Source organism: Glycine max, chromosome 20 (genome assembly GCF_000004515.6).
Source record: "Glycine max cultivar Williams 82 chromosome 20, Glycine_max_v4.0, whole genome shotgun sequence".
Lineage (NCBI taxonomy): Eukaryota > Viridiplantae > Streptophyta > Magnoliopsida > Fabales > Fabaceae > Glycine > Glycine max.
In genome coordinates this window covers 14326314-14351132 of record NC_038256.2, presented here as the reverse complement: position 1 = coordinate 14351132, position 24819 = coordinate 14326314, and the positions used below count along the sequence as shown (strand labels likewise).

General features: G+C 41.6%; 1 protein-coding gene across 3 annotated transcripts in view; it reads right to left on the bottom strand.

Annotated features, from left to right (window-relative positions):
• The window catches only part of LOC102665764 (probable apyrase 6), a 31496-nt gene extending 17576 nt beyond the window's left edge, over positions 1-13920 (bottom strand). For 2 of the 3 annotated variants that reach the window (XM_014772698.3, XM_026127585.2), the window contains exons 1-3: positions 13124-13920; positions 10524-10636; positions 9511-9618 (exon numbers count right to left, since the gene is read on the bottom strand). In XM_014772698.3, the coding sequence (XP_014628184.1) occupies positions 9511-9618; positions 10524-10636; positions 13124-13745 (843 nt within the window). In that variant the 5' untranslated portion in view covers positions 13746-13920. The remainder of the gene's footprint in view (positions 1-9510; positions 9619-10523; positions 10637-13123) is intronic. The other variant, XM_006605515.4, reaches the window with a different exon arrangement.
• Between the last annotated feature and the right edge of the window lie 10899 nt (positions 13921-24819).

The window sequence follows — 24819 nt, the reverse complement described above, 5'->3', positions numbered from 1 at the left end:
TGGCTGTCTCCAAGTGGATTACTTGGGTCATATAATTTCGGGAGCAGGGGTGGAGGTAGACCCTCAGAAGATTAGGTGCATAGTTGACTGGCCTGAGCCCAAGAATGTAAAAGGGGTACGTGGATTTTTGGGTCTTACTGGATATTATAGGAAATTCATTAAGGACTATGGTAAGTTGGCTAAGCCCTTAACTGAAATGACAAAGAAGGACAATTTCAAGTGGGGTAAAGAAACTTCTACAGCTTTTACTCAATTGAAAACAGTGATGACAACTCCTCCTGTATTGGCCCTTCCTAATTTTTCTATACCATTTGAGGTGGAATGTGATGCAGCTGGGAGGGGAATTGGAGCAGTGTTGATGCAAAATAGACAACCTGTGGCTTTTTTCAGTAAGGCCTTATCAGATGGGAATTTGTCTAAGTCTGTGTATGAAAAAGAACTGATGGCATTAGTGCTAGCTATTCAACACTGGAGGCACTATCTTTTGGGGAAGCAATTCACTGTTTACACTGACCACAAGAGTTTGAAACATTTCCTGCAGCAACGAATCTCTTCACCAGACCAGCAATGTTGGTTAGCTAAACTCCTTGGCTATCAATTTGAAGTTAAATACAAACCTGGATGGGAGAACAAAGCAGCTGATGCTTTGTCTAGGTGCTATGGGGATGTGGAAATGAATTCTATTACCTCCTACCCTAAGTGGCTGGAAGGACCAAAGTTGTTACAAGAAGTGCAGCAAGATCCAGACATTCAGAAGCTAGTTGCTGAATTGACTGATACACCAGATGCTAGACCTGGTTTTACTGTGAAACAGGGTGTTTTGTTTTATCATGGAAGGTTGGTAATTTCTCCAAACTCGCCATCCATTCCCATGTTGTTGGAAGAGTTTCACAGTACTCCTACAGGTGGTCATTCTGGGTATCTCAGAACTTATAGAAGATTGGCAGAAAATTTATATTGGGTAGGAATGCAGAAGAAAATCAGAGATTTTGTGCGAGCTTGTGACACATGCCAAAGGCAGAAATATGCAGCCACGACCCCTGGGGGACTTCTACAACCTCTCCCTATCCCCAATGCTATTTGGGAGGATTTGTCCTTAGATTTTATCACTGGCCTTCCTAAGTCTAAGGGTTATGAAGCTGTGCTTGTAGTAGTGGATAGACTATCTAAATACAGCCATTTCATCCTGCTGAAGCATCCTTACACTGCCAAATCTATAGCTGAATTATTTGTGAAAGAAATTGTAAGACTTCATGGCATTCCTACCTCTATTATCAGTGACAGGGATCCCTTGTTTGTAAGCCATTTCTGGATGGAACTGTTCAAGTTACAGGGTACCAAGTTGAAGATGAGTTCTGCCTACCACCCAGAAACTGATGGGCAAACTGAGGTACTGAATAGATGCTTAGAGGGTTACTTGAGGTGCTTTGCATCTGAGCAGCCCAAGACTTGGTCATACTGGATCCCCTGGGCAGAATATTGGTATAACACTACTTTCCATGTTTCCATAGGGAAAACACCTTTTGAGGTAGTGTATGGCAGACAACCACCCAGTTTGTTGAGGTTTTTAAGTAATGAGACTAAAGTGGCTGCTGTAGCCTTAGAGTTAACTGAAAGGGATGAAGCTTTGAATCAGCTTAAAAGTCATTTGTTACGGGCTCAACAACAGATGAAGAAGTATGCAGACAAGAAAAGAAGAGATTTGCAGTTTGAGATAGGGGAATGGGTGTTTTTAAAGCTTAGACCTCACAGGCAGCAATCAGTGGTCAAGAGGATTAATCAGAAATTAGCTGCTCGTTTCTATGGTCCTTTTAAGATTCTGGCCAAAGTGGGTGCAGTAGCTTACAGATTACAATTACCGGCTCAGTCTAGAATTCACCCAGTATTCCATGTTTCATTGCTTAAGAAGGCTATAGGTGATTATCATGTACAAGGTGATCTGCCACAAGAGCTAGAGGTAACAAATGATGACAGCTTTTATCCTGAGATGGTTATAGGATCTAGAGTGAATATGCAGGGTGGTGTTTCGGTTCCACAAAGTTTGATTAAGTGGAAGAATAAAACACTTGATGATGTTACATGGGAGGACAATGCATACTTACAGGGACAGTTTCCTGATTTTTGCCTTGAGGACAAGGCTGTTGTTATGGATGGGGGTGTTGATAGAGATTTATCTGAAGAAGTTGGGCTTGATTTTGGGCCCAAACCTAAAGTGTGGAGAGTTTATACTAGGAGAGGTGGTAAAGGAATAAAAGCATGATGAGGTGGCTTTGGAGTGAGGCATGCAAGGAACGTGTGGGTGGTTACTATATAGTAGGAAAGAATGAAAGAGAGATTCAGCCAGAAATTCAGTTATGGAATAGTGGGGTCACTACCTTAGTGATTTGGGAGAAGTCTGCGCACTTCTTGGGCTGGTATCCTCTACCAGTTTGTTATTTTCCTTTCTTTCAAGTTGTTACACCATTTTCCATTTCATAGCACAATTAATTGTAATTGTTAGCCATTGAATACAATTACAGTTTCCATACTCTTTCTTTATTCATCATTTTTCTGTTAATCTATCAGCTATCTTTTGAGGGATCTTGAAAAAGGAAAGCAAATATATTGGTAAAGCATTGAGCACCGAATTGATTAATGTCACCTTCCCTGCAATGGAAATATTTTTCTGTGCCCACTTGGATAACTTGGATTCATATTTACTAATCAAAGGCTCCCACACCATGTTGCTTGAAGGCTTAGCCCCAATCGGAATTCCCAAATAACAGAAAGGAGTTTGCAGCTGCCTACATTTCAGAATTTGTGCAGCCTGAATTTCCCAAGTGACTCTACCTCCTATAATCCCAAACTGGCTTTTTGCATAATTGATCTTCAGACCTGAGGCCAATTCAAATCCCCTGAGCATAGCCTTCAAAACAACAACATTCTCCCACTCAGCCTCACCCACAAAGACTGTGTCATCCGCATACTGCAGAATATTAATGGGTTCCTTTTTCTTTCCAGCCATATAGCTTCTATATAAGTGCTTCTGAACTGCTTCCCTCATCAATCCTGTGATGCCTTCTCCAACTATATTAAAGAGTAAGGGGGCTAAAGGATCCCCTTGCCTCAAACCTCTAGTAGGAGCAAATTCCTTTGTAGGACTTCCATTGATAAGAATGGAAATGCTAGCTGACTTGAGACAGGCAGAAATCCAATGTCTCCATTTGTGGCAGAAACCCATTCTTTGCAGCATATAATCCAAAAAAGCCCATGAGACTGAGTCATAGGCCTTTTCAAAATCCACCTTGAACACCATAACTGGCCTATTGCTTCTACAGGCTTCCTCAATCACCTCATTAAGGACTAAAACACCATGAAGGATGTGTCTGTTTTTGATGAAAGCTGTCTGCCTCTCATCAATAAGACCATATATCACTTGTCTCAATCTATTTGCTAATAACTTAGCTATCACCTTGTACATACATCCAATCAAGGAGATGGGTCTGTAGTCATCAAATGATTGGGGATGTTTAACCTTGGGAATTAGAGCTATGAAGGAAGCATTACTGCCTCTAGGGAAGCTGCCATGCACATGGAATTCATCAACAAATCTTCTGAAGTCAGTTTTCAGCATGTCCCAAAATTCTTTAATGAATTTGAAATTGAAGCCATCAGGTCCAGGACATTTGTCCCCATCACAACTCCACACTGCTTCTTTAATCTCCAAATCTGAAAAAGGAGCAACCAAAAACTCCCTCTGCTCCTGGTTTAAAGAAGAAAAATGTACTCCATCAAGAGTGGGTCTACAAAGCTGCTGCTCAGAAAATCTATTGAGAAAAAACTTCACAGCTTCCTTCTTAACTTCAATGGGAGTCTGGATCCATTCACCCTGAATGAGAATTCCATGAAGACCATTATAAGGCCTTCTGAAATTGATGACTTTATGGAAATAGGCTGAGTTTCGGTCCCCTTCCTTTAACCATTTAGCTCTAGATTTTTGCCTTAAAAAAGATTCATAAGCTGTTGAGACCTCCCACAATTCTTGCTGTAATTCTCTCTTAGCCTTTATCTCATCCTCGGATAGATTTCTAGTAGATGCTAAATCCTCCACTTCATTGAGCTTCTTCTGAATTTTGTGGATCCCCTTATCATTTATGAACCCATAGTCTTTACTCCACTGCCTGATGGCCCCTTTCAAATACTTGAGCTTATTTTTAAGCACAACTCCCCCCCAACCCCCCTGCTGAGCATTGTTCCAAGCCTCCCTCACTGCTCTATGATAGCCCTTTTGATGAATCCACCAGTCAGCCACCCTAAAAGGTTTAGGGCCCCAGTCCAGCATCTTAGTTCGTAAAATGATTGGACAATGATCAGAAAAGTCCCTTGGTAGGGTATGCTGACAATTGTCAGGCCAATTAGACATCCATTGGTCTGAAGCCAAGAACCTATCAAGCCTACTTTTGACACTTCCATTAGGCCTAATCCAGGTGAAACTGCTGCCTATATATTTAATCTCCTAAAGCTCCATTTCCGATATCCATTGATTAAATTCTGAGATACCCAAGGGGTCAGCAGTCCGGTTAGAGGAACTAACTCTTTCATCTTGGCTTCTAATATTGTTGAAATCCCCCAAAAAGCACCAGGCACCAGGTGAGTTAGAAGCTCTAAGCTGTTTCAACTCCTCCCAAAGAGCTCTCTTCCCCGCAAGGTCGCAAGGTGCATAAACATTCACTAGGATCATCCTCTGATTATTTGGAACCCACGTACCTTCAAGCATGAGAAAATGTCTACCTTTCACCCGCCTTTCCACCTCATAAACAGCATTATTCCATAAGCATAAAAGCCCCCCAGCAGCCTAAACAGAAGGGACATTGTCCCAAGAAGCAGAGGAATCTCCCCATATGGCCTGGCAAATCTCTTTATTGAAGCATTCTTTTTTAGTTTCTTGGAAACAGGCAATATCCACCTTGTGTTTTGAGATATTCCTTCTAATAGCTGACCATTTAATCCCCCTCCCCAAACCTCTGGAATTGTAAGACAGAATGATCATAATATCTGTTTTTTAATTCCCATCTCAGCTGCCTTCATAGTGTCTCTGTTATCCATATCTAGCAGAATTTCTTTGATCCCCTTGTCGTCTCCCCCGTAAGTGAGGCCCAGGTCTCTTATTAAAGAAAGCTCCTGTTCAATTTTATCTCCTTGAACTGCAGGCGTGTAATCTGCTTCTGGGACCAAAACTGACTCCACGTCTGGTCCTTGAGAGTATTGGGCCTTTCCATGACTTAACTGCACCTCTTTTCTTCTAACATACACTTTTGTTGCTGACTTAATTGGGCCTTTTAACTTCTGGCCCACTTCCCCTATAACTTCGTTTAAAGCGTGTTGACCAGAAGGAAAGTTATCCTTCTTATTAAGGGCGTGAACCCTATGTGGAAAGACTCCTTCAGTAGGCCGAACCTCCTCCCTGTCCCCTTCTGCATCTATGACTGAACTTTCCTTTTTCTCCTCATAGGTCTGACCTGCCCTCCCCTCCTGTGTTACTTCATTTTTCTGAGATGAACTTACTATATTTATGTTATTCCATTTTTGTCTTTCCCCCTCATTAATGAAAGCATTACCACTCTGGGTAATGTGACCGTTGTGGAGCTCGGAGTCCAAACCACGCAGAAAAGCTGAGTTGCCCCCATCATTGTCCGCCTTGGAGTGGTCCACGTCAGCCGCATCACTGACAGACCGGACCAAAGGGGAACGACCATGGGATTTTACCCAATGGTCGCGATGCAGTTTGGACGGCCGTCGTTTGGACAAACGGAGATTTTGCCAGTGGTTAGGATCGCCGGTATCGACGCCATCAAGCTCAGCGTCACTGTCACTACTGACGTCGTTGCCGGAATCGCGCCCAGGAGTGCCATCGGTGAGGGGTAAGGGGGTGTTTGGTGGCGTCGACATTGGTGATGGAGGGAACCAGCTATGGGTCTGATAGCTTTTCATTTTGGCGCCCATACTACTCATGTCCTCCACGACAGTGAGTTGATGTTCCTCCCCGTCAATGGTGACCCATACAGTCTCGTGGAAGCCCAATCTCCGATTTTTCCGGATGAGAGTTCGAGCTACATCCATCCGTTTACGTTCCTCGACGTAATCATCGACCTCCACCATCTCACCGATATCCTCCATCACCTTCTTCATGTACTCAGGTTTCCACACACTCAGTGGAAGGCCCCGTAGCAGGACCCATGTGAGTCTATACTCTGGTCTAATATCCGGCGACCATTTCTGAAGCTCCATTATGGGTGTAGATCCATTCTTCAGTTCTGCGTTAATCAGCCTATTCGCGTTGGACTCATCCATACCAGGGAGGATAATCCAGTCATCACCTCAATAACAGGGGTTAACTTCTCGGTCAATCACCCACCTTAGCTCCTCTTCCAACTTTTCAAACATCCCTCTATTCTTCAATCTCCCTACCCAAGCCTTCTCCAACCATTCACGGTCCTCCTTAGTTGAGTTCAGAACCACCGACCTCTGTATTTTTATTGTATCACCCTGTGGATCTTCCTTCATCAAATAAGAGCTTCCTTTTGCACGTGTCGCTTCCTTGACCATGTCCAGGTATGACCGTGGTTGGCCATCGTAACAGGGAACTTTATCTCCCAGCTGCTTCCCGTTATGCTTCTCCTGACAGTTCACCATTTTCTGGAGGGGTTCTTCAAAAGGTTTTGCTCGAAACACCCTACCCCTATCGAATTTGGGTCTGTTGACAAACAGCTTCAATCCATCAATGATTATATTGTTATCCAAGTCACGTTCCAACCTCCTCTCATCCATCACCTCTATGAATCGGACAAAACCAAATATGTGTCCTTCTTTGTTTTTATGCTTAGGAATAAAGACTTCCCTCACTCTGCCCCATTTCTGGAAAATCTTCCATAAGTCAGTCTCCCTTGTCCCGTCAGGGAACCTGGAAAAGTAGAACGTGGTGACATCTTCATGGTCTCTCCAGTGTAAGTTTCTGTAATGAATCTGTTTTCCATTTCCAACCACTTTGCTTCTGTTTTCTGCTGCTGTCATTCTCCTTCTGCGTGATACCTCTACCCATTCTCCGAAGTTCGCAGTCTTGTCGTTGGCATTCTCTTGTTCAGTGCTCCAGCTCACTGCAACATTCCTATGATATCGGAAACGTGCATCTCTACTGTTCCATCTTGCATTTTCAGTGCAAGATTTTGTCCTAGCACGCCTTGGGGAAGAGACGCGATGATGGGAAAAATCCCTCCTCTCTCTGGTTCGCTGTCTCCCTACTCTCTCTCTCTCTCTATGCTCTCATGATCTCTCTATCTCTCGCAATGTTCTTTCTCTCTGTTTCTGTCTTCTCTCTCTCACTCTCTCTCTCTCTCTCTCCCTCATCTCTCTTTTATTGACTGCTTATCTTATTCATTGTAAGGTTTGTTGTTGATTTGAGCAAGCATTCATGTTCTTGCAACTTTTTGCAGTTGGTGGGAATCCCCTGCAAGCATGCTATAGCTGCAATCAATCACAAAGGAGAGCATGCAGAAGACTGTGATGACAAATATTACCATAGGGATACTTACAAGCTATGTTATAGTCATAGTATTACAGCAATCGATGGTAGGAAAAAATGGCCTAAGACTAATGATCCTGAGATATTGCCTCCTAATTACAAACGTGCAGCTGGTAGACCAAAGAAGTTGATGAAGATCAGAATCAACACAAACTAAGGCGGACAAATACAACCAACAGATGTCAGAGATGCCATAAGCTTGGACATAACAAGAGGACTTGCAAAAATTCCCCCATTCATCCAGAACCAACAGAGACTCGTGCCTAAGGTGAGGGAGCACCCAGTGAAGAACAACAAAGTCATGTTCAAGTTGAACCAAATGGAACACAAGTGCAAACTGAAGTGAACACCGAACATGATAATTGAACACATGAAATGGAAATTGATGCAGTGATTAATCTGCTAACACAAGCTAGCCAAACAAATCCAAACAAGGTAAAATCTATACCATTCTGAGTTAGAAGCTATTGTGTATTTCACTTTCATTTTCAGTCTTTAATGGTCCCTTTACACAGAAAAAATCAAACCTTGTCTCAAAGAAAACTGGTCCTGCATCTGCATCTACAAATAATTCTGGTATTGCAAAGAAAGTGAGTTGTGCAGCAACAAAAAAGGTAGGACTTCTTGCGTCTTTGCACTTTAAAAAACCCAGATTCATGGTGTTACAACATAAAAACTGAACTTATTTTGGTTGGTTTTGGCAGAAAAAAGAGACCTTGAAGAAACCTCACCTGTCTGAACAAAGTGCACAATGTGGCAACATTGTTTCAGCAGCAGGAGAAGACATGGACACTGATATTGTCCATAGCTTGTTGAATTCTTGAAGTGGAAGATGGAGTAGTCTTTTTTAGGGTTAAGAATACGTTAGATCTGGGTTTTTTTGGCTGGTCGTTTGGAATGTATTTTGATAGCACTTGGTTGTTCCAGATGTTGACGACATGTTATTGTTTTGAGATGTCTACTTTATTATTATTGTCATGACTTCACTGTATGACAGCTTTATTTATGACAATTTTATTAGTGACTGACTAATGTAAGGCATCGGTAGAATTTTTACATTTGACATATCATGGACCACTTTATTGTCCACAAAAAGTGTATCTACTCAATCTGAGTGTTAAAAGAAATATACCTTTTTAATTCCATTTATATTTTGATGTGTAAAATTTTGGCTTAATTGCACTTTTTACCCCAACTTTTCAATTTTTGACAAATTTTACCCACAACAAAATAATTTGGCGCATTTTACCCCCAACTTTTAAAAACTTACAAATTTTGCTCTCCATCAATTTACTCCTAACATAATTGTACTTTTTACCCCCAACTTTTTTTAGCAAATTTTGCACACAACTTTTTTATTTTTTGGGGAATTTTACCCCCAACTTTTTTTTGGTTAATTTTATCCCCAACTTTTGTGCTTATTAATGGATAAATGGAATATGGTAAAATTTACAAGTTTCTTAAAAGTTGGGGGTAAAATTCCCCAAAAATTAATAATTTGGGGGTAACAAATGCAATTAAGCCTAAAATTTTTATTATTAGAACACAAATTTTCAGATGTTTTTCATTTTTGGTTGTGAACCTTCAATACATTATTTGATTTCAATTAATCAATAAATAATTATAATAAATCAGCCTTTGGTTCATAATTTCATACTAATGCATAAATTGCAAAACTAGCATCTCTAAAGCAAGCAAAAGTTATATAATTTGAAATCATAATGCATTGTTGAAAACATTGAAATTTGAAAAACATACAAATGATTTCATAAATTGGCAAAGAGCTAGCAGACACATGAGTATGCACATACTTTTAATTTCATTAGCATTAGTAGAAAAGTAAAAGTCATATAATTTGATATCACATACTAATATGCATCGTCTAACCAAAACATTTAAAATTTGAAATACATCTAAATGGTTTCAGACATCAGAATAAAGCTAAAGAGCACCTGACCCAGTTGTGGCAAACTCCGAGTGTAAAGGTTGTACATAACCCCAGACAATCTTATAGTGTGCAAAGATTGAGCTATATCTGCATTAAGTTTAGCTGATGTAACCTGCAAATATCAATATACAGTTCAAAGTCTATTCAGAAATAAGAAATTGACCAGATATATCCATAAAGAATAATTTATTTTAGGATACAAGGAGATTTTTGGTATTATAAAATAAATTATACAATGGGAAGTTGAGCTAAAAAGAGACTAAAATATCTACAAACAGAAAAGGCAAAATGCATCATAGAACAAAAATGAAATAAAAAATGCAACTGTGGGGATGTGTGACCGTTGATTAATATATAAAACTTGTGACACCAGGCTACAAAGCTATAAAAAGTATTATGATTTACAGAGTAACTATAGCTTGTCACAATACCAGTAAGTATGGCTAATTACTTACTTTCTAACAAAACAAGCCATATAACCTGGACAAGAAAAGGTATGCCAGGAGTAATTTTCTTTATAAATGATTATGACAAAAGAATTATCCACATCTTCAGGTTTCCCTCCTGTCCACGAAAGGAATAAGACAAGGATTTTTATTGCCCAAACATATATCAAAATAACAATGTAATATACAAACAACAATGTAATCATGCAAAATTTATGTACTGTGATTTATAATCCAATCCCAGCACCATCTATATAAAAAATTAAACACCCTTGACCTGATTAAAAGCAAAACTAACAAAAAATTGTTAAGTTGTTAAATATTCTGATCCTAACCACTTGTTCCTGGGCCTGTAATTGCCTCATGGCCCAGCATCAAGATTGCAGAGGGAAAAAAAGCAATTAATACCAATGCATCACATAAATGTAAATTACAATAGGCGTACAAAGAAAGTTCCAAAATGATACAAGTTCCTATGCAGAAATAAGAATTGATGCATATGGATTTATGGGTATATGAAAGAAATTGTGATAAAGTAACTGAAATTTTCATATATAGTGAATGAAAAAACCTGCAAAGAAGCCCCACCAAGTTCAACTATTCCAGTTGTTTCTTGAGGCTCACGTCCCAAGTTTCCAAGAGCATAATTTACAGCAACCCAAGAAGAGATGCCTTGTTCTTCCCCTATATTTAGATTATAAACTTCATCATTGACATGAATAACTTCATCTCTAACAAAATCAATGGTAAAAGATATAAAATAAGTAAAACTATTTTTTCCAAATACTTCATAAGAGATAGTAGTAATAAGTCACACTGTAATATAATTTCTAAGATGGGATTGTGTCTAGCGAATTCAGGTGGGTGTCCTGCATCTGCTCATGGCTGTTTACTTTCTAGTTCTTACTCTCTCTAGTTTACTTTCCAGAGAACTAGAATCCCTTCTCCAGCAATAAAAAGCCACCTTTATATATGTGCAACACCCAAGCACACAGTAAAGACAACAGCTCCAAACATAAACTACATAGAATTTAAATTGTCAATGATCAACAGTCTCACCATAACTCTAATACATAAACCACAACTAACCACAGCCAAATTCAAAGTTTACCAAGCAACAAAGTCTTGGACATTTCCTGGAACAGAATCCTAATTCCAATGAATCTCAGAAACTAACAACTTTGTCTGAAAGGCTTGTGAAAGAAAACAAGCTAATCACACAGCTACATTATGAGTAAAACAGCTCCAAAAATTATTCATTTCCTCATTCATAAATAAAAGAGTTTAATATACAATTTGGTTCATGAAAATAGGAGACCATATTATCCCTCAAGTCACACGGTTTAAATATCTTGGGTCTGTAATACAGGATGATGGAGAAATTGAAGGGGATGTGAATCATCGCAGTCAAGCAGGATGGATGAAATGGAGAAAAGCATCGGGGGTGTTATGTGATGCAAAGGTACCGATCAAGCTAAAGGGAAAGTTTTATCAGACTGCGGTAAGACCGGCGATTTTGTACAGAACAGAATGTTGGGCGGTCAAGAGCCAACATGAGAATAAAGTAGGTGTAGCGGAGATGAGGATATTGCGGTGGATGTGTAGTAAGACTCGACAGGATAAAATTAGAAACGAAGCTATTAGAGAGAGGGTTGGAGTAGCGCCTATTGTAGAGAAGATGGTGGAAAATAGACTTAGGTGGTTTGGGCATGTAGAGAGAAGACCGGTAGACTCTGTAGTGAGGAGAGTAGACCAGATGGAGAGACGGCAAACAATTCGAGGCAGAGGAAGACCCAAAAAGATTATAAGAGAGGTTATCAAAAAGGATCTCGAACTTAATGATTTGGATAGAAGTATGGTACTTGATAGAACATTATGGCGGAAGTTGATCCATGTAGCCGACCCCACTTAGTCGGATAAGGCGTTTGTTGTTGTTGTTGTTGTTTGGTTCATGAAAGTGGCAACTTGTGCTGCTCTAATCCTAAAAGTGTTCATCTATGATCTGTACAAATTAATCCTTTGAGGGATGAAATTATTTACAAATTAACAACTTGATGGAGTAAACTTGTTAGCAAATTGACACTTATGGTAACCAATTTGTATAGATGTGCACTTTCAAGGACAGAATTAAATATTAACTTTAAATATCTATACATGACCGTAATTTCATTTTAAGACAACCAAAATCACCAATTCTAGCACAAATTCCTGCAAACACTAACATTCCAAATCTGAGTATTAGTTTAATCTCTGAATGTGGAAACTTGTCAATTGAGGAAGAAATTGTTTACAAGGTAACAACTTAATAGGGTAAACTTCCTATCAAATTAACACACTCAAAGATCAACTTATATCGACATGTAGCCATGGTTCTAAATTGCTATCCTCAAACACTAGCAGGGCCACAATGTTGCAGCTTAAGGTCTACATAACTGTATCATAACCACAAATGCAGCTGCATTTGCTTGCAAAATTATTCATTGCAACTGCAACTACAACCAATATAAAAATTCAGTCAACCAATCAGAAATGATCCTAAATACAACTTCTAAAGTAGATATAATAAAAGTCAACAAATTCTTCATACATAACAATATATGTGACCGGATAACATTGTAATTGCAATATTGCATAGTGTTTCACTTAATTTAAAGGAAACAACTAGTATATATTTTATCTAATAAGTTGAACCAAACAAACCCCGAATAATCTGAACCACTAGCATCGGCCTAGTAAACAGGGGATTGTGATAGTACACATGAGGTCATAGGTTTGAAATTCATTAGGAGGTATAAGGTTGGCTTGATGGTTGAAGGGAGAAATGAGGAAGGATCTTAGAATGTAGGTTTGCGCCTAACTCAACCCCAAAAATTAACTCATAGGATAAGGGTTGTCTCCTAAGTATCTAATTTTATTGTAGTATTATTTCTAGTTGATGTGGGACTTGAGGTTTTTCAATACAACCCCCTCACGCACTGTATTTTTGGGCTTGATACATGGATAAGGGTGACCCTTTAAAATGGATCTAGGATATGTTACTTTTTTACCAAATTTTTACCAAAGAATTTACAACACTCACACACTCCACTCATTCAACAATTAAGATAGTATATAAAAAATAAAAAAAATTGAACTACAGTGCCAACATTGTACACTACAAAAAAAAACTACCAGAAATTACTCGTGCCCATTCATCCATAAACAAGAATCCGGACACTCTCAAAGCCTGTCTAAAACATTCCAGAACCTTCTCCGCTTCCTCGGCGCCCAGCCCCTCGAGCTCCTCAGTGGCGTCCAGCCGCACCATGGTGTTTCCCCATTCCATCATGGGCACCCTCCCCTTGGCGAACTCGATGAGCTCCATGACGGCGCCGCGGAGGGCATCGGGGGCGGCTTGGAAGCCGGGGGAGGCGGCGGCGGAGTGGGCGGCGGCGAGGAGGGCTCGGGCGGGGCCAAGGAAGTGGAAGACGGAGAGACGGAGGGCGTGGGGGCCGGCGCGGAGGGCGAGGGCAAAGGAGTAGGGGCGGGAGTCGGCGAATTTGGGGGAGGAGTAGAGTTGGAGGGCGGTGGAGAAGAGGTAGAAGAGGAAGGGGGCGGTGAAGAAGAGGAGGGCGAAGAAGAACAAGAGGCATTTGGCGTTGTGGGGTTTGTTGTTGGGATTTGGATATTTTAGGGAAGAAGAAGAAGAAGAGTAGAGGGAGATCATGCGAGGGTGCAGTTGGGTACGGTGGGGTGGAATGTAGGAGGAAGGAGAAGAGGGGGTTCTGGGTTGAGGGCATTTTGGGAAATTCATGGGATGGGTTCGTGGGTGAGGGGATGGTTACACGAGAAAAATGATGAAATGTTGAAATGGGTTGCGCTTTGAAATATAATTGTGCAGTGTGTTGTGCGAGAACTGCATGCGAATGGCGTTCCGAGGAGGAGAGAGGGGGAAGACAAGTTTTGAGCTTGAAGAACAAGTGTTGCTTGATTAATGCTAACAAACAACTTTGAGGAGGACACGTATGATTTTGGACCAAGAGTTAAAAAAAATATAGTTTTTATTTAAATTATACATTTTCTAAAATAAAAGATATATCAAATATTTTTATTTTAAAAAATGTATAAAACACCAAGCTAGTAAGCTAACCAAAGTTATATTTAATTCTACTTTTTAATGTTATTAAATAAAAAAAGTTAAACGTAATTAGTAAACAAATTAATCAAAATTATATTTAAGTCTACTTTTTAATGTTATTAAATAAATAAAAAGTTAAACATAACTAATAAAAAAAAATTAACAATATAAAAGAAGCGATAAGTTAATATAAATTACAACAAAAAATTGAAATTTTAAAGTGGATTTTTTTACCCAAAAAAATATAAAAAATAAATATTTATACACATAATACAAATGAAAAAATATTTATAAAAAATAATACAAATTATTATTCCCGTTGAGAAATTTATTCCTAGAGTTAATTTTTTTTGCCTTAGTTTAGATATCGATTTTTATTTCATTTCTAAACTAACATTTTGTTTTATTTTGTTACATGCGTTATGAAATCAGAACATGATTTTTTTTCAAAAGATTTTTTTAAAAAAAAATAACTGGTTTTTTATTTGTTTTAATTTGTGTTAATTTTTTTATTTTACTAATTTATATATATATTAATTTTACAAAAAATATAAATTATCTAGAATAGTATTTCAAAAAAAACAATTAATCCTTAAATGAAATTAAGTTTATCTGAATTGAAGTAGATGGAGAAAAAGACTTAGATAAATAAAGAAAGTTTATCTAGAATAAGTGACATAGATAAATAAATAATTATTTTATGTTTATAATGTTTTATTGATCGAATGTCAGTGTAAACCCTAAATATAAATTATGAGTTAAAGGAAAATTTTATTATCAACAAATAAATTTTACTTTTTTATAGAAAGATTAAATATTTATCAACAAATAAATTTTACTTTTCTACGTCTTGTATCAACTAAGAGGAACAAATTCGACAGTATCAGGATGATGTGTCGGTACTGATCGTTTTTAAATTTTTGCAGGTTTTGCTGGTAGGGAGGTTCACTGGCCGAATGGTGTTTCGCTCGAACGAAATTAGTTTCTTATATTTACTTCCCTTTTATCTCCAATAAAAGACAAGTAAAGAGGGACAACTGTCATACCCTAATTTCGTCCGGGGACCATCCGTTGTTGGGATGCGACCCTCGTTTGACCACTTCGAGGTATTTGGCACCCATGGTTAGGCAATTTGTGAAGTTCCGAGACATGCCGGAAACCAAAAGAAAAGCGTTGTAGCACAATCCGTGAAGTTCCGTGACATGCGGAAATTAAAAGGAAGTGTTAGTGCGTAATCCGTAAAGTTTCGTAACGTTCCGAAAGGCAAAAAGGGGATGATTACGTAATCCGTAAGGTTTTGCAACATTACGGAAAGAAAACAAGTATCGTTACGAAATTCGTAAGTTTCCATAACTTTACAGAAAAAGAATCACCAAAAAAGGGGGCAGGGGGTGTATTTAGTAAAAATGGAGGTTCAAATAGCAACCAGACCCACTTGGGCCTTCTAGGATGTTCCTCCAGAAGGCAGTTGCTTCTAGAGGAAGCAACCTAGCTCGCCTGGGCGAGCTGGGTGGCAAGCATCTCCTTCCTTTTCCTATAAATAGGGGAAGGAGGGAAGAACAAAAATGTTCAACCCTCCTGGTATCTGAGATTCACTTAAAATTATTGAGAAAAATTGTTTCCGTGAAGAAAATCCAAGCCGAGACGCTTCCGTAACGTTTCCGTAACGTTTCCGTGGGTGATTTCACAAAGATTTTCAACTGTTCTTCGACGTTCTTCGTTCGTTCTTCGGTCTTCAACCGGTATGTTCCTGAAATCGAACTTTTCAATTCATTCTATGTACCCTTAGTGGTCCTCATTTGTTTCGCGTGCTTTTATTTTCATTTCATTTACTTTATGTACCCCCTTTTGACGTGCTTTAGTCATTTACTTAAGTTATTTTCTCGCCTAATCAAAAAAATAAAATAAATTTCCATCGATCATTTGAATTGTAACATCCGTTAATTTCTGTTAAAATGAAATCCGACTGTTCGGTCATGCCGTAACCACGTTGGAAACCAAAAAGAGGTAAAATAATAATATAATAATCAAAAATATCTTTTAGTAAAATAAATCAAAAAAATCAATCGGACGTTTTTATTTGGGATTTCTCTTTCTTAAATCGAATCGACTAATAACCAAAGTGAAACTAAGGCTAAAATCAATTCATAAACCAAACTTTTGTCATCGCCTAAAAAAGCCATTTTCAAAGGTCCAACGCCTTGAAATGGTCTTTTCCGCTTTGATTGGTTAAGTGTAGATTTTTTTAAAAAAAGCCTAAAATCAATATGTAACTTTGTTACCTCTTTCAAAAATAAAGAAATCATTAATGGTCCAATGCCTTAATGTTTTTCTCACTTTTCAAAAGAATCGAAAGATTGTCTAATGGTCCAACGCCTTAAATGACCTTTCATTCAATAAAAACATATCTTGCAAAAAAGGATAAAAAATAACTTAACCAAAACGCTTTGTTTACAAAAGAACTACGTAGGTCTGATTTTCTCATCACAATTGAGGAATACGTAGGAGCAAAGGAAAACACCCTTGTCGACCACAAAAAGATAAAAACATAAAAAGGCATAAAAAGACATAAGAACGTAAAAAGGGAAAAGAATATAAATTGAAGTCATATTTGCACATTTGATTAAAGGTTGTCGTCTCTTGTGACGGACGCGTGGGGTGCTAATACCTTCCCCGTGCGTAAATACAACTCCCGAACTTTTCACTTAGGGTTCGTAGATCACGTCTTTTTCGGTTTTTCCGACGTTTTCCTTAAATAAATGTTGGTGGCGACTCTGCGCGTATTCCTTTCTTGGAACATGCACCCGCGAGTCACGCGTCGCCCTCCCGCCGAAGGGTAGGTTGCGACAGTTGGCGACTCCATTGAGGACTATTTTTTTGAGAGTTAGGCCATTTAATCTTGTGCAAATTTTTATCATGACATCCTCATTTGTTGGTTTCCCTTTATTTTCCTTATGTTCTTGTGTATATAACTCTTTGATGCTTTTAGTGTGTTTTAAAATGTATGCATGAGGTAAATATTTATTCATTTGGTGCACACAAACACCAACACTATTTGCACACACGGTGAGTTGAAAAAGGGCCCTATACCCGGGTTTGTGGGAACGCAAGGAGTGGAGGTGAATCTGTGATCATGCCTCCGACTTGCTTGATTACAGTGAACCCTCATCTAGAGTTTTTCTCTTTGATAACATATTGATGCTAGTAGTCCCTACTGCTGCAATATGTCCTTCGAAGGGAATGATACCTCTAGAGACCATCAAGAGAGATATGACCACCTTGGGAATTATCACTAAAAGCCTTGTTAGCTCCCTCCCATATAGGTCCCTTGAATAGGGGCACAAAGAGGACATGCTGTGTGCCATTTTTCACACTGCCATGCATAAGTGTCATGTACCCTTTTACTTATATTTTGTGAATATTGTCATACTGTACACTCCCGTGTTGCGCCTTTCGCATATGCATCACGCACGGATTCTGTTTTGGTCTCTTCTCTTTGTCAAACCAATGGAGGGTCCGTACCACCTTCTTAAATACATACGTCGGGCACTTTGCTACCCCAAGATGTTGCATCTAAGAAGGAGACAATTTCCCGGGCTCCCGTATTCATAAATTGCATTTGTGTCATATGCATTTCTTCATGCATTCATTCCACCCATGATAGATGTCGGAGTTTTGATTCGCACCGATTTTTGTTCACTTTAGTAAAACATGGTATCAAGTCAAATGCCTTCACTTAAAAAGAGGTTCTATCAAATCAAGGTCAAGAGCCTAGGGACCACCAGTCTAAAGGAGTTAGGGCAGTTAATGGGTCAGCTCCAGCAGCAAGTTTTTCGCAAAGCTTACGGTAAAATCTGGGGCTTAGCCATGGTAGAAGTCTCCACAGAGGCCATTGCCTCCCTCGCCCAGTATTATGATCAGCCGATGAGGTGCTTCACCTTTGGGGACTTCCAGCTATCACCTATGGTAGAAGAATTTGAAGAGATCCTAGGATGCCCTCTAGAGGGAAGGAAACCCTACCTCTTCTTAGGGTTCTATCCCTCATTAGCTAGAATTTCCAAGATAGTCCAAATCTCGGCGCAGGAATTAGACCACAGGAAGCAAGTCGAAAATGAGGTGGTTGGAATACCGAGAAAATATTTGGAGGCAAAAGCAAGAACCTTGGCAGGTAAAGGCGAGTGGGCCCCGTTCATAGATATTCTCGCACTGTTGATTTTTGGAGGAGTCCTCTTTCCGAATGTGGATGGGTTGGTGGACCTGGCAGTGATCGACGCTTTTCTCGCCTATCATAACCACAAGGAAAGCTCGGTTGTCGCTATGCTAGCCGACCTATATGACACCTTCGACCGAAGATGTGAAAAGAGCAATACAAGGATTGTTTGCTGTACTCCAGCTCTTTATGTATGGTTAGTTTCACATCTTTTTCGCCAAGAGGTGAGGCATGCTTGCCCGCTAGAAAGCCACCATTCATGCACGGAGAAAGGAGGGGCAAATTGGTACCAACTCTTAGCAAGCAAAGAAGGAGCATCTGTCAATTGGTTCCCTCGATGGAAGGAAGGAAGAACTAGGGTTCTTATTTCATGCGGAGGATTTCCAAATGTTCCCTTAATGGGGACGAGGGGTTGCATCAGCTACAATCCCGTGCTTGCTATAAGACAACTTGGCTACCCTATGAGAAGGGCGCCACTAGAGGATGAGCTCGCGCCTATCATTTCATGAGGCTTCAATAAGACCAACGTGGAGACACTTCAGAAGGTCCGCAAGGCATGGGAGGTGTTGCAAAAGAAGGACAAGGAACTCAGGGGCAGTAACAATGGGCCCATCGGTGGCTATCGTAAGTGGTTAAAAGCCCACGTGTAAGGTTTGGATTGGCTTCCAAGTTTGAGAACCACTAAAAGAGAGGAAGTTGAGGCACCGGAGGAAGACGAAGAGGTGCAGGCCCTTAGGGCGGAACTCGAGCAAGCCCAAACAGTTAAAGAGAGGTTCAAATCAGCGGCTCTGAAAATTCGAAAGGAGAATACTGAACTGAGAGATGTAAATGTGGCTACCACCAAAGCCTTGGAATGAGAAACCAAGAGGGCTTGTAGGGAAGAACATGGCCGAAACAAATTCTGAGGGGCTCTGTGGGGTAGCAACAGCGAGCTTAAACTCTGAAGAGAGGAAAGGGACCAATCATGAGTAAACAGTTTAATCTTGAAAGATGAATTGAAGGTTTGCTCGAGGTCCAAAAGAAGTTTGTCTTAGCGGTTATGCGAGACAGAGACCAACATGTTAGCTATTATCACCAAGTACCAAGAAGAACTAAATCTAGCCGCGGCCCATGAGCATAGAGTGGCGGACAAGTATGCCCAAGTGTACACGGAAAAGGAGGCTAGAGGAAGGGCGATCGACTCGCTACATCAAGAGGCAACGATGTGGATGGACCGATTTGCCCTTACCTTGAACGAGAGTCTAGAGCTTCCCCGACTACTAGCCAAGGCCAAGGCAATGGCGGACACCTACTCCGCCCCCGAGGAGATCCACGGACTTCTCGGCTATTGTCAGCATATGATAGATCTAATGGCCCATATAATTAGAAACCGCTAGGGAACTTGTATTGTCACTCAGATCTTGACTAGTTATAACTTTTTGAATAAAATGAGTTTATCCCATGTTTTTACTCCAAAAGTCGGTGCGAATCAAATCACTCCTGCATTTTATCTCTAACATGCATTCATTATTTTACCTACTCCTCAAGTTTGGTTTTTTTAGGAAAAAACACCATAACTAAACGCGCCCCAAGGCATCCTTATCGCACCAGATCCAAATCTAGAACGATGGGTGATCAAGAGGAGACATAGGAACAGATGAAAGCCGACATGTCGGCTCTGAAAGAACAAATGGCTTCCATGATGGAGGCCATGTTAGGAATAAGGCAACTTATGGAGAAAAACGTGGTCACCGCTGCCGCTGTTAGTTCGGTTGCCGAAGCAGACCCAACTCTCCTAGCTACCGCGCACCATCCTCCCCCAAATACGATAGGATGAGGAAGGAGCACACTGAGGCACAACAGCAACCCCCATTTGGGATACAACCGGGTGGCTTACCCTTATGGATTGCCACCTAATTACACGCTGCCAGTCATGCAAGATGATGCAGGTCATGTCTCTTCCCCCATCCTCGAAGGGGAGCCTCCTCGACAGCCCGATGAGGTCCGCGAAGATCATCAAGAGTATGCCCAAGGGGATGTCGAGTTCTACCCCCCGATCCCCGTCGAGGGGCCGGCACCCAACACTTTGCCTCAGCCTAACCTCACAGCACAACCAATATTCTTGTCCACAGAAGGACCAGCCCCGGCGACCGAGGAAAGAAGGAAACTCGATCTCCTCAAGGAGAGATTGAGAGCTGTTGAAGGCTTCGGTGACTATCCGTTCACAGACATGACAAATCTTTGCTTGGTACCAGATGTCGTCATCCCCCCAAAATTCAAAGTGCCCGATTTCGGCAAGTATAAAGGGACGACTTGTCCTAAAAACCATCTCAAGATGTATTGTCGCAAGATGGGGGCGCACTCTAGGGATGAGAAGTTGTTAATACATTTTTTCCAAGATAGCTTAGCTGGACCTGCGGTTGTTTGGTACACTAATCTGGAAGCTTCCCGCATCCATACTTGGAAGGACCTGATTACTGCTTTCCTAAGGCAATATCAATATAATTCCGATATGGCTCCCGATCGCACTCAGCTACAAAATATGTTTAAAAGGGAAGGTGAGACCTTTAAAGAATACGCACATCGGTGGAGAGACCTGGTGGCACAAGTGGCCCCTCCCATGGTCGAAAGGGAGATGATCACCATGATGGTAGACACCTTTCCAGTGTTTTACTATGAAAAGTTGGTAGGCTACATGCCTTCCAGCTTCGCGGACTTGGTATTCGCCGGGGAAAGAATTGAAGTAGGGTTGAAAAGAGGGAAGTTCGATTACGTTTCCTCCACAAGTACCCATGCTAAAAGAGTCGGAGCAATTGGGGCAAAAAGGAAGGAGGGAGATACTCATGCCGTCACTTCGGCACCTGCATGGGTCAAGCCCCCGCAGACCTCTCATGGAACACATTAATATGCGCAACATCATCCGAGTTTTTCAGCTCGTGCCGGGAACTCCTCCAATTCAGCACCCGTGCAGCCTAAGGCACCCATCCAGAGGGAGGCCCCCCAAGTTCCAGCTCCAACCACGACTCGCCCGGCCGACAATTCCAACACAATGAGGAACTTTCCCCCGAAGCCAATTCCAGAATTCACCCCACTCCCAATGACGTACGAAGACCTCTTGTCGTCCCTTATCGCCAACCAAATGGCCGTAATAACTCCCGGGAAGATCTACCAACCCTCTTTCCCAAAGTGGTATGATCCTAACGCAATTGCACGTACCATGGGAATACCCCGGGGCATTCCATCGAAAAATGCTTGGCCCTTAAATACAAGGTCCAACATTTGATAGATGCTGGATGGCTGACATTTCAAGAGGATCGGCCCAACGTGAAAACCAACCCGCTCGCCAATCATGGAGGGGGAGCGGTTAATGCCATTGAGTCAGATAGGCCGCGGAGGTCTAAACCTTTAAAGGACGTGGCAACCCCTAGGAGGTTTATCTTTGAGGCCCTACAAAAGGGGGGTGTGATTCCCCACGGTGGGCATAAAGAGGATTCTTGTTTGTTGCATCCCAGCGAGATACATAACATGGAAACATGTTTGGCAATAGAGGAATTGTTGCAACGAATGATAGATCAAGGCCGATTGGAAGTCGGTGATGAGGGGAGGGAAGAGCAGCATATATGTATGCAGTCCGCGGATGAGAGAAGTTTTGGAAGGCCTAAACCTTAGGTGATATATTTCACCAAGGACGTAGCTCCACAAAAGCCCCAATACCCCCTGGCAACTAAACCTGTTCCTTTCCCATACCAAAACAGCCACGCGGTCCCGTGGAGGTATACACCTCCGAGTGAAAGGGAAGAAGAAGCCACCGACATCAACTCATTGTCAGCCAAGGTAACCAATATCACGGGGCTGAGCGGTGTGACCCGCAGTGGTCGCGTGTTTGCACCTTCCGACCTGCCAACACAACCTGCAAACATTAAGGGAAAGGCCAAGATGGTAGAGGAACAAAATGACAAGACGACCCCCACTCCAAACGAGGATATTCCGGTAAAGGGTCTTCCGGAGAAAAGGGATGGCTGCGGCAAGAAAGAAGTGTCGCTAGAGGAAGCAAGCGAGTTTCTCCGCATTATTCAGTAGAGCGAGTTCAAGGTCATTGAACAGCTCAACAAAACCCCAGCCAGGGTCTCTCTTTTGGAATTACTCATGAGCTCCGAGCCTCATCGGGCTTTGCTAGTAAAGGTCTTGAACGAAGCTCATGTGGCTCAAGATATCTCTGTAGAGGGCTTTGGAGGACTCGTCAATAATATCACCGCCAACAATTATCTCGCCTTCGCCGAAGAAGAAATCCCTGCCGAGGGGAGAGGGCATAACAGGGCTTTACATGTATCAGTCAAGTGCATGGACCACGTCGTAGCCAAGGTGCTTATCGATAACGGTTCCAGTTTAAACGTAATGCCCAAGAGCACTTTGGAGAAATTACCGTTTAATGCTTCCCATCTAAAGCCAAGTTCCATGGTAGTCCGTGCCTTCGACGGCACCCGCCGAGAGGTTAGGGGAGAGATCGACCTCCCTGTACAGATAGGCCCCCATACCTGTCAGGTTACCTTTCAAATAATGGACATTAACCCCGCTTACAGCTGCCTGTTGGGGCGCCCATGGATCCATTCGGTGGGAGTCGTTCCCTCTACACTCCACCAAAAATTGAAGTTCATAGTGCAAGGGCATTTGGTTATCGTATCAGGCGAGGAAGACATCTTGGTGAGTTGCCCGTCCTCTATGCCATATGTGGAAGCCGTGGATGAGTCATTAGAAACGGCCTTCTAGTCCTTTGAGGTGGTTAGCATTGCCTCTGTAGATTCCTTCTCTGGGCAACCTTGCCTGTCCGATGCAGCAGTAATGATGGCCCGAGTGATGTTGGGGAATGGTTACGAGCCCGGAATGGGTTTAGGCAAGGACAACGGCGGCATAACCAGCCTGATAAGTGCTAAAGAAAACCGCGGGAAGTTTGGGTTAGGCTATAAACCCACACAAGCGGACATAAAGAAAGACATTACAGGAAGGAAGAGTGGAGGTCAAGGCTCGCGACTGGGACAAGAAGTCAAAGGAGGCTCGCCCTGCCACATCAGTAGGAGCTTTATAAGCGTGGGTCTAGGACATGAAGGCTAAGTCGTTGCGATTTGTGAAGATGATTCGCCAAGTGGGTTAGAGTTGGTACGACCATGCCCTCTTGGTTTCCGACTAGGAAATTGGCAAGTGGAGGAACGCCTGAACATTTACACAACAAGCATAATGTAACCCTTTGTGGCTTTTAAACTCTACAGTTGGGCCTAGGCTTTAGAGTTTTCTTTTGTTAAAGGCTTTATGTCTTTTGTTCCTAGAATTATAAAATAAAAGATCTTTCTTCATCTGTTCCTACGTCTCTACCCATTCTCATCCATTTGCATGTTTATTTCTTTACGTTTAACGCCAGATCCGACGACGAGTCCCTCGAAGGTACTAATACCTGGGACCCGACCATCGATTTCGAGCAAGAAACAAATCAAACGGAGGATAAAGAGGACGAGGATGTGGGACTTCCCCCGGAGTTGGAGAAGATAGTCGCCCATGAGGACCAAGAAATGGGGCCTCATCAAGAAGAGACAGAACTAGTGAACTTAGGAACCGACAGTGGGAAAAAGGAAGTAAAGATAGGCACAGGTATGACCGCACCCATCTGTGAAGAATTAACAGCCCTGCTAAGAGACTACCAAGACATCTTTGCTTGGTCGTACCAAGATATGCCCGGTTTGAGTTCTGACATTGTACAACACCGATTACCCCTAAATCCCGAGTGTTCCCCGGTAAAACAAAAACTGAGGAGGATGAAGCCCGAGACATCCTTGAAAATAAAAGAAGAGGTAAAGAAACAATTTGACGCTGGGTTTTTGGCTGTCGCTCGGTACCCAGAATGGGTTGCCAACATCGTACCAGTCCCTAAGAAGGATGGGAAGGTGCAAATGTGTGTGGATTATCGGGACTTGAATCGGGCCAGTCCCAAAGACAACTTTCCTTTGCCGCATATCGATATTCTCGTGGATAATACGACCAATTTCGCTTTGTTTTCCTTCATGGATGGGTTCTCCGATTACAATCAGATAAAGATGGCGTCGGAGGATATGGAAAAGACTACCTTTGTCACCCTGTGGGGAACGCTTTATTACAAGGTGATGTCCTTTGGACTCAAGAACACTGGGGCAACTTATCAACGAGCTATGGTAGCTTTGTTCCACGAAATGATGCACCAAGAGATCGAGGTCTACGTGGACGACATAATTGCCAAATCTAAGATCGAGGAGGAACACCTTGTCAACCTGCGGAAGTTTTTCGAAAGGCTTAAGAGGTATCAATTGAGGTTAAACCCCGCTAAGTGTACCTTCGGGGTCAAATCAGGGAAGTTGCTAGGTTTCATCGTAAGCCAGAAAGGGATAGAGGTGGACCCTGAAAAGGTGAAAGCCATCCTTGAGATGCCGGAACCCCGTACCGAGAGGTAGGTCCGAGGTTTCCTAGGACGTTTGAATTATATTGCCAGGTTCATATCACAGCTCACCACTATTTGTGAGCCATTGTTCAAACTCTTAC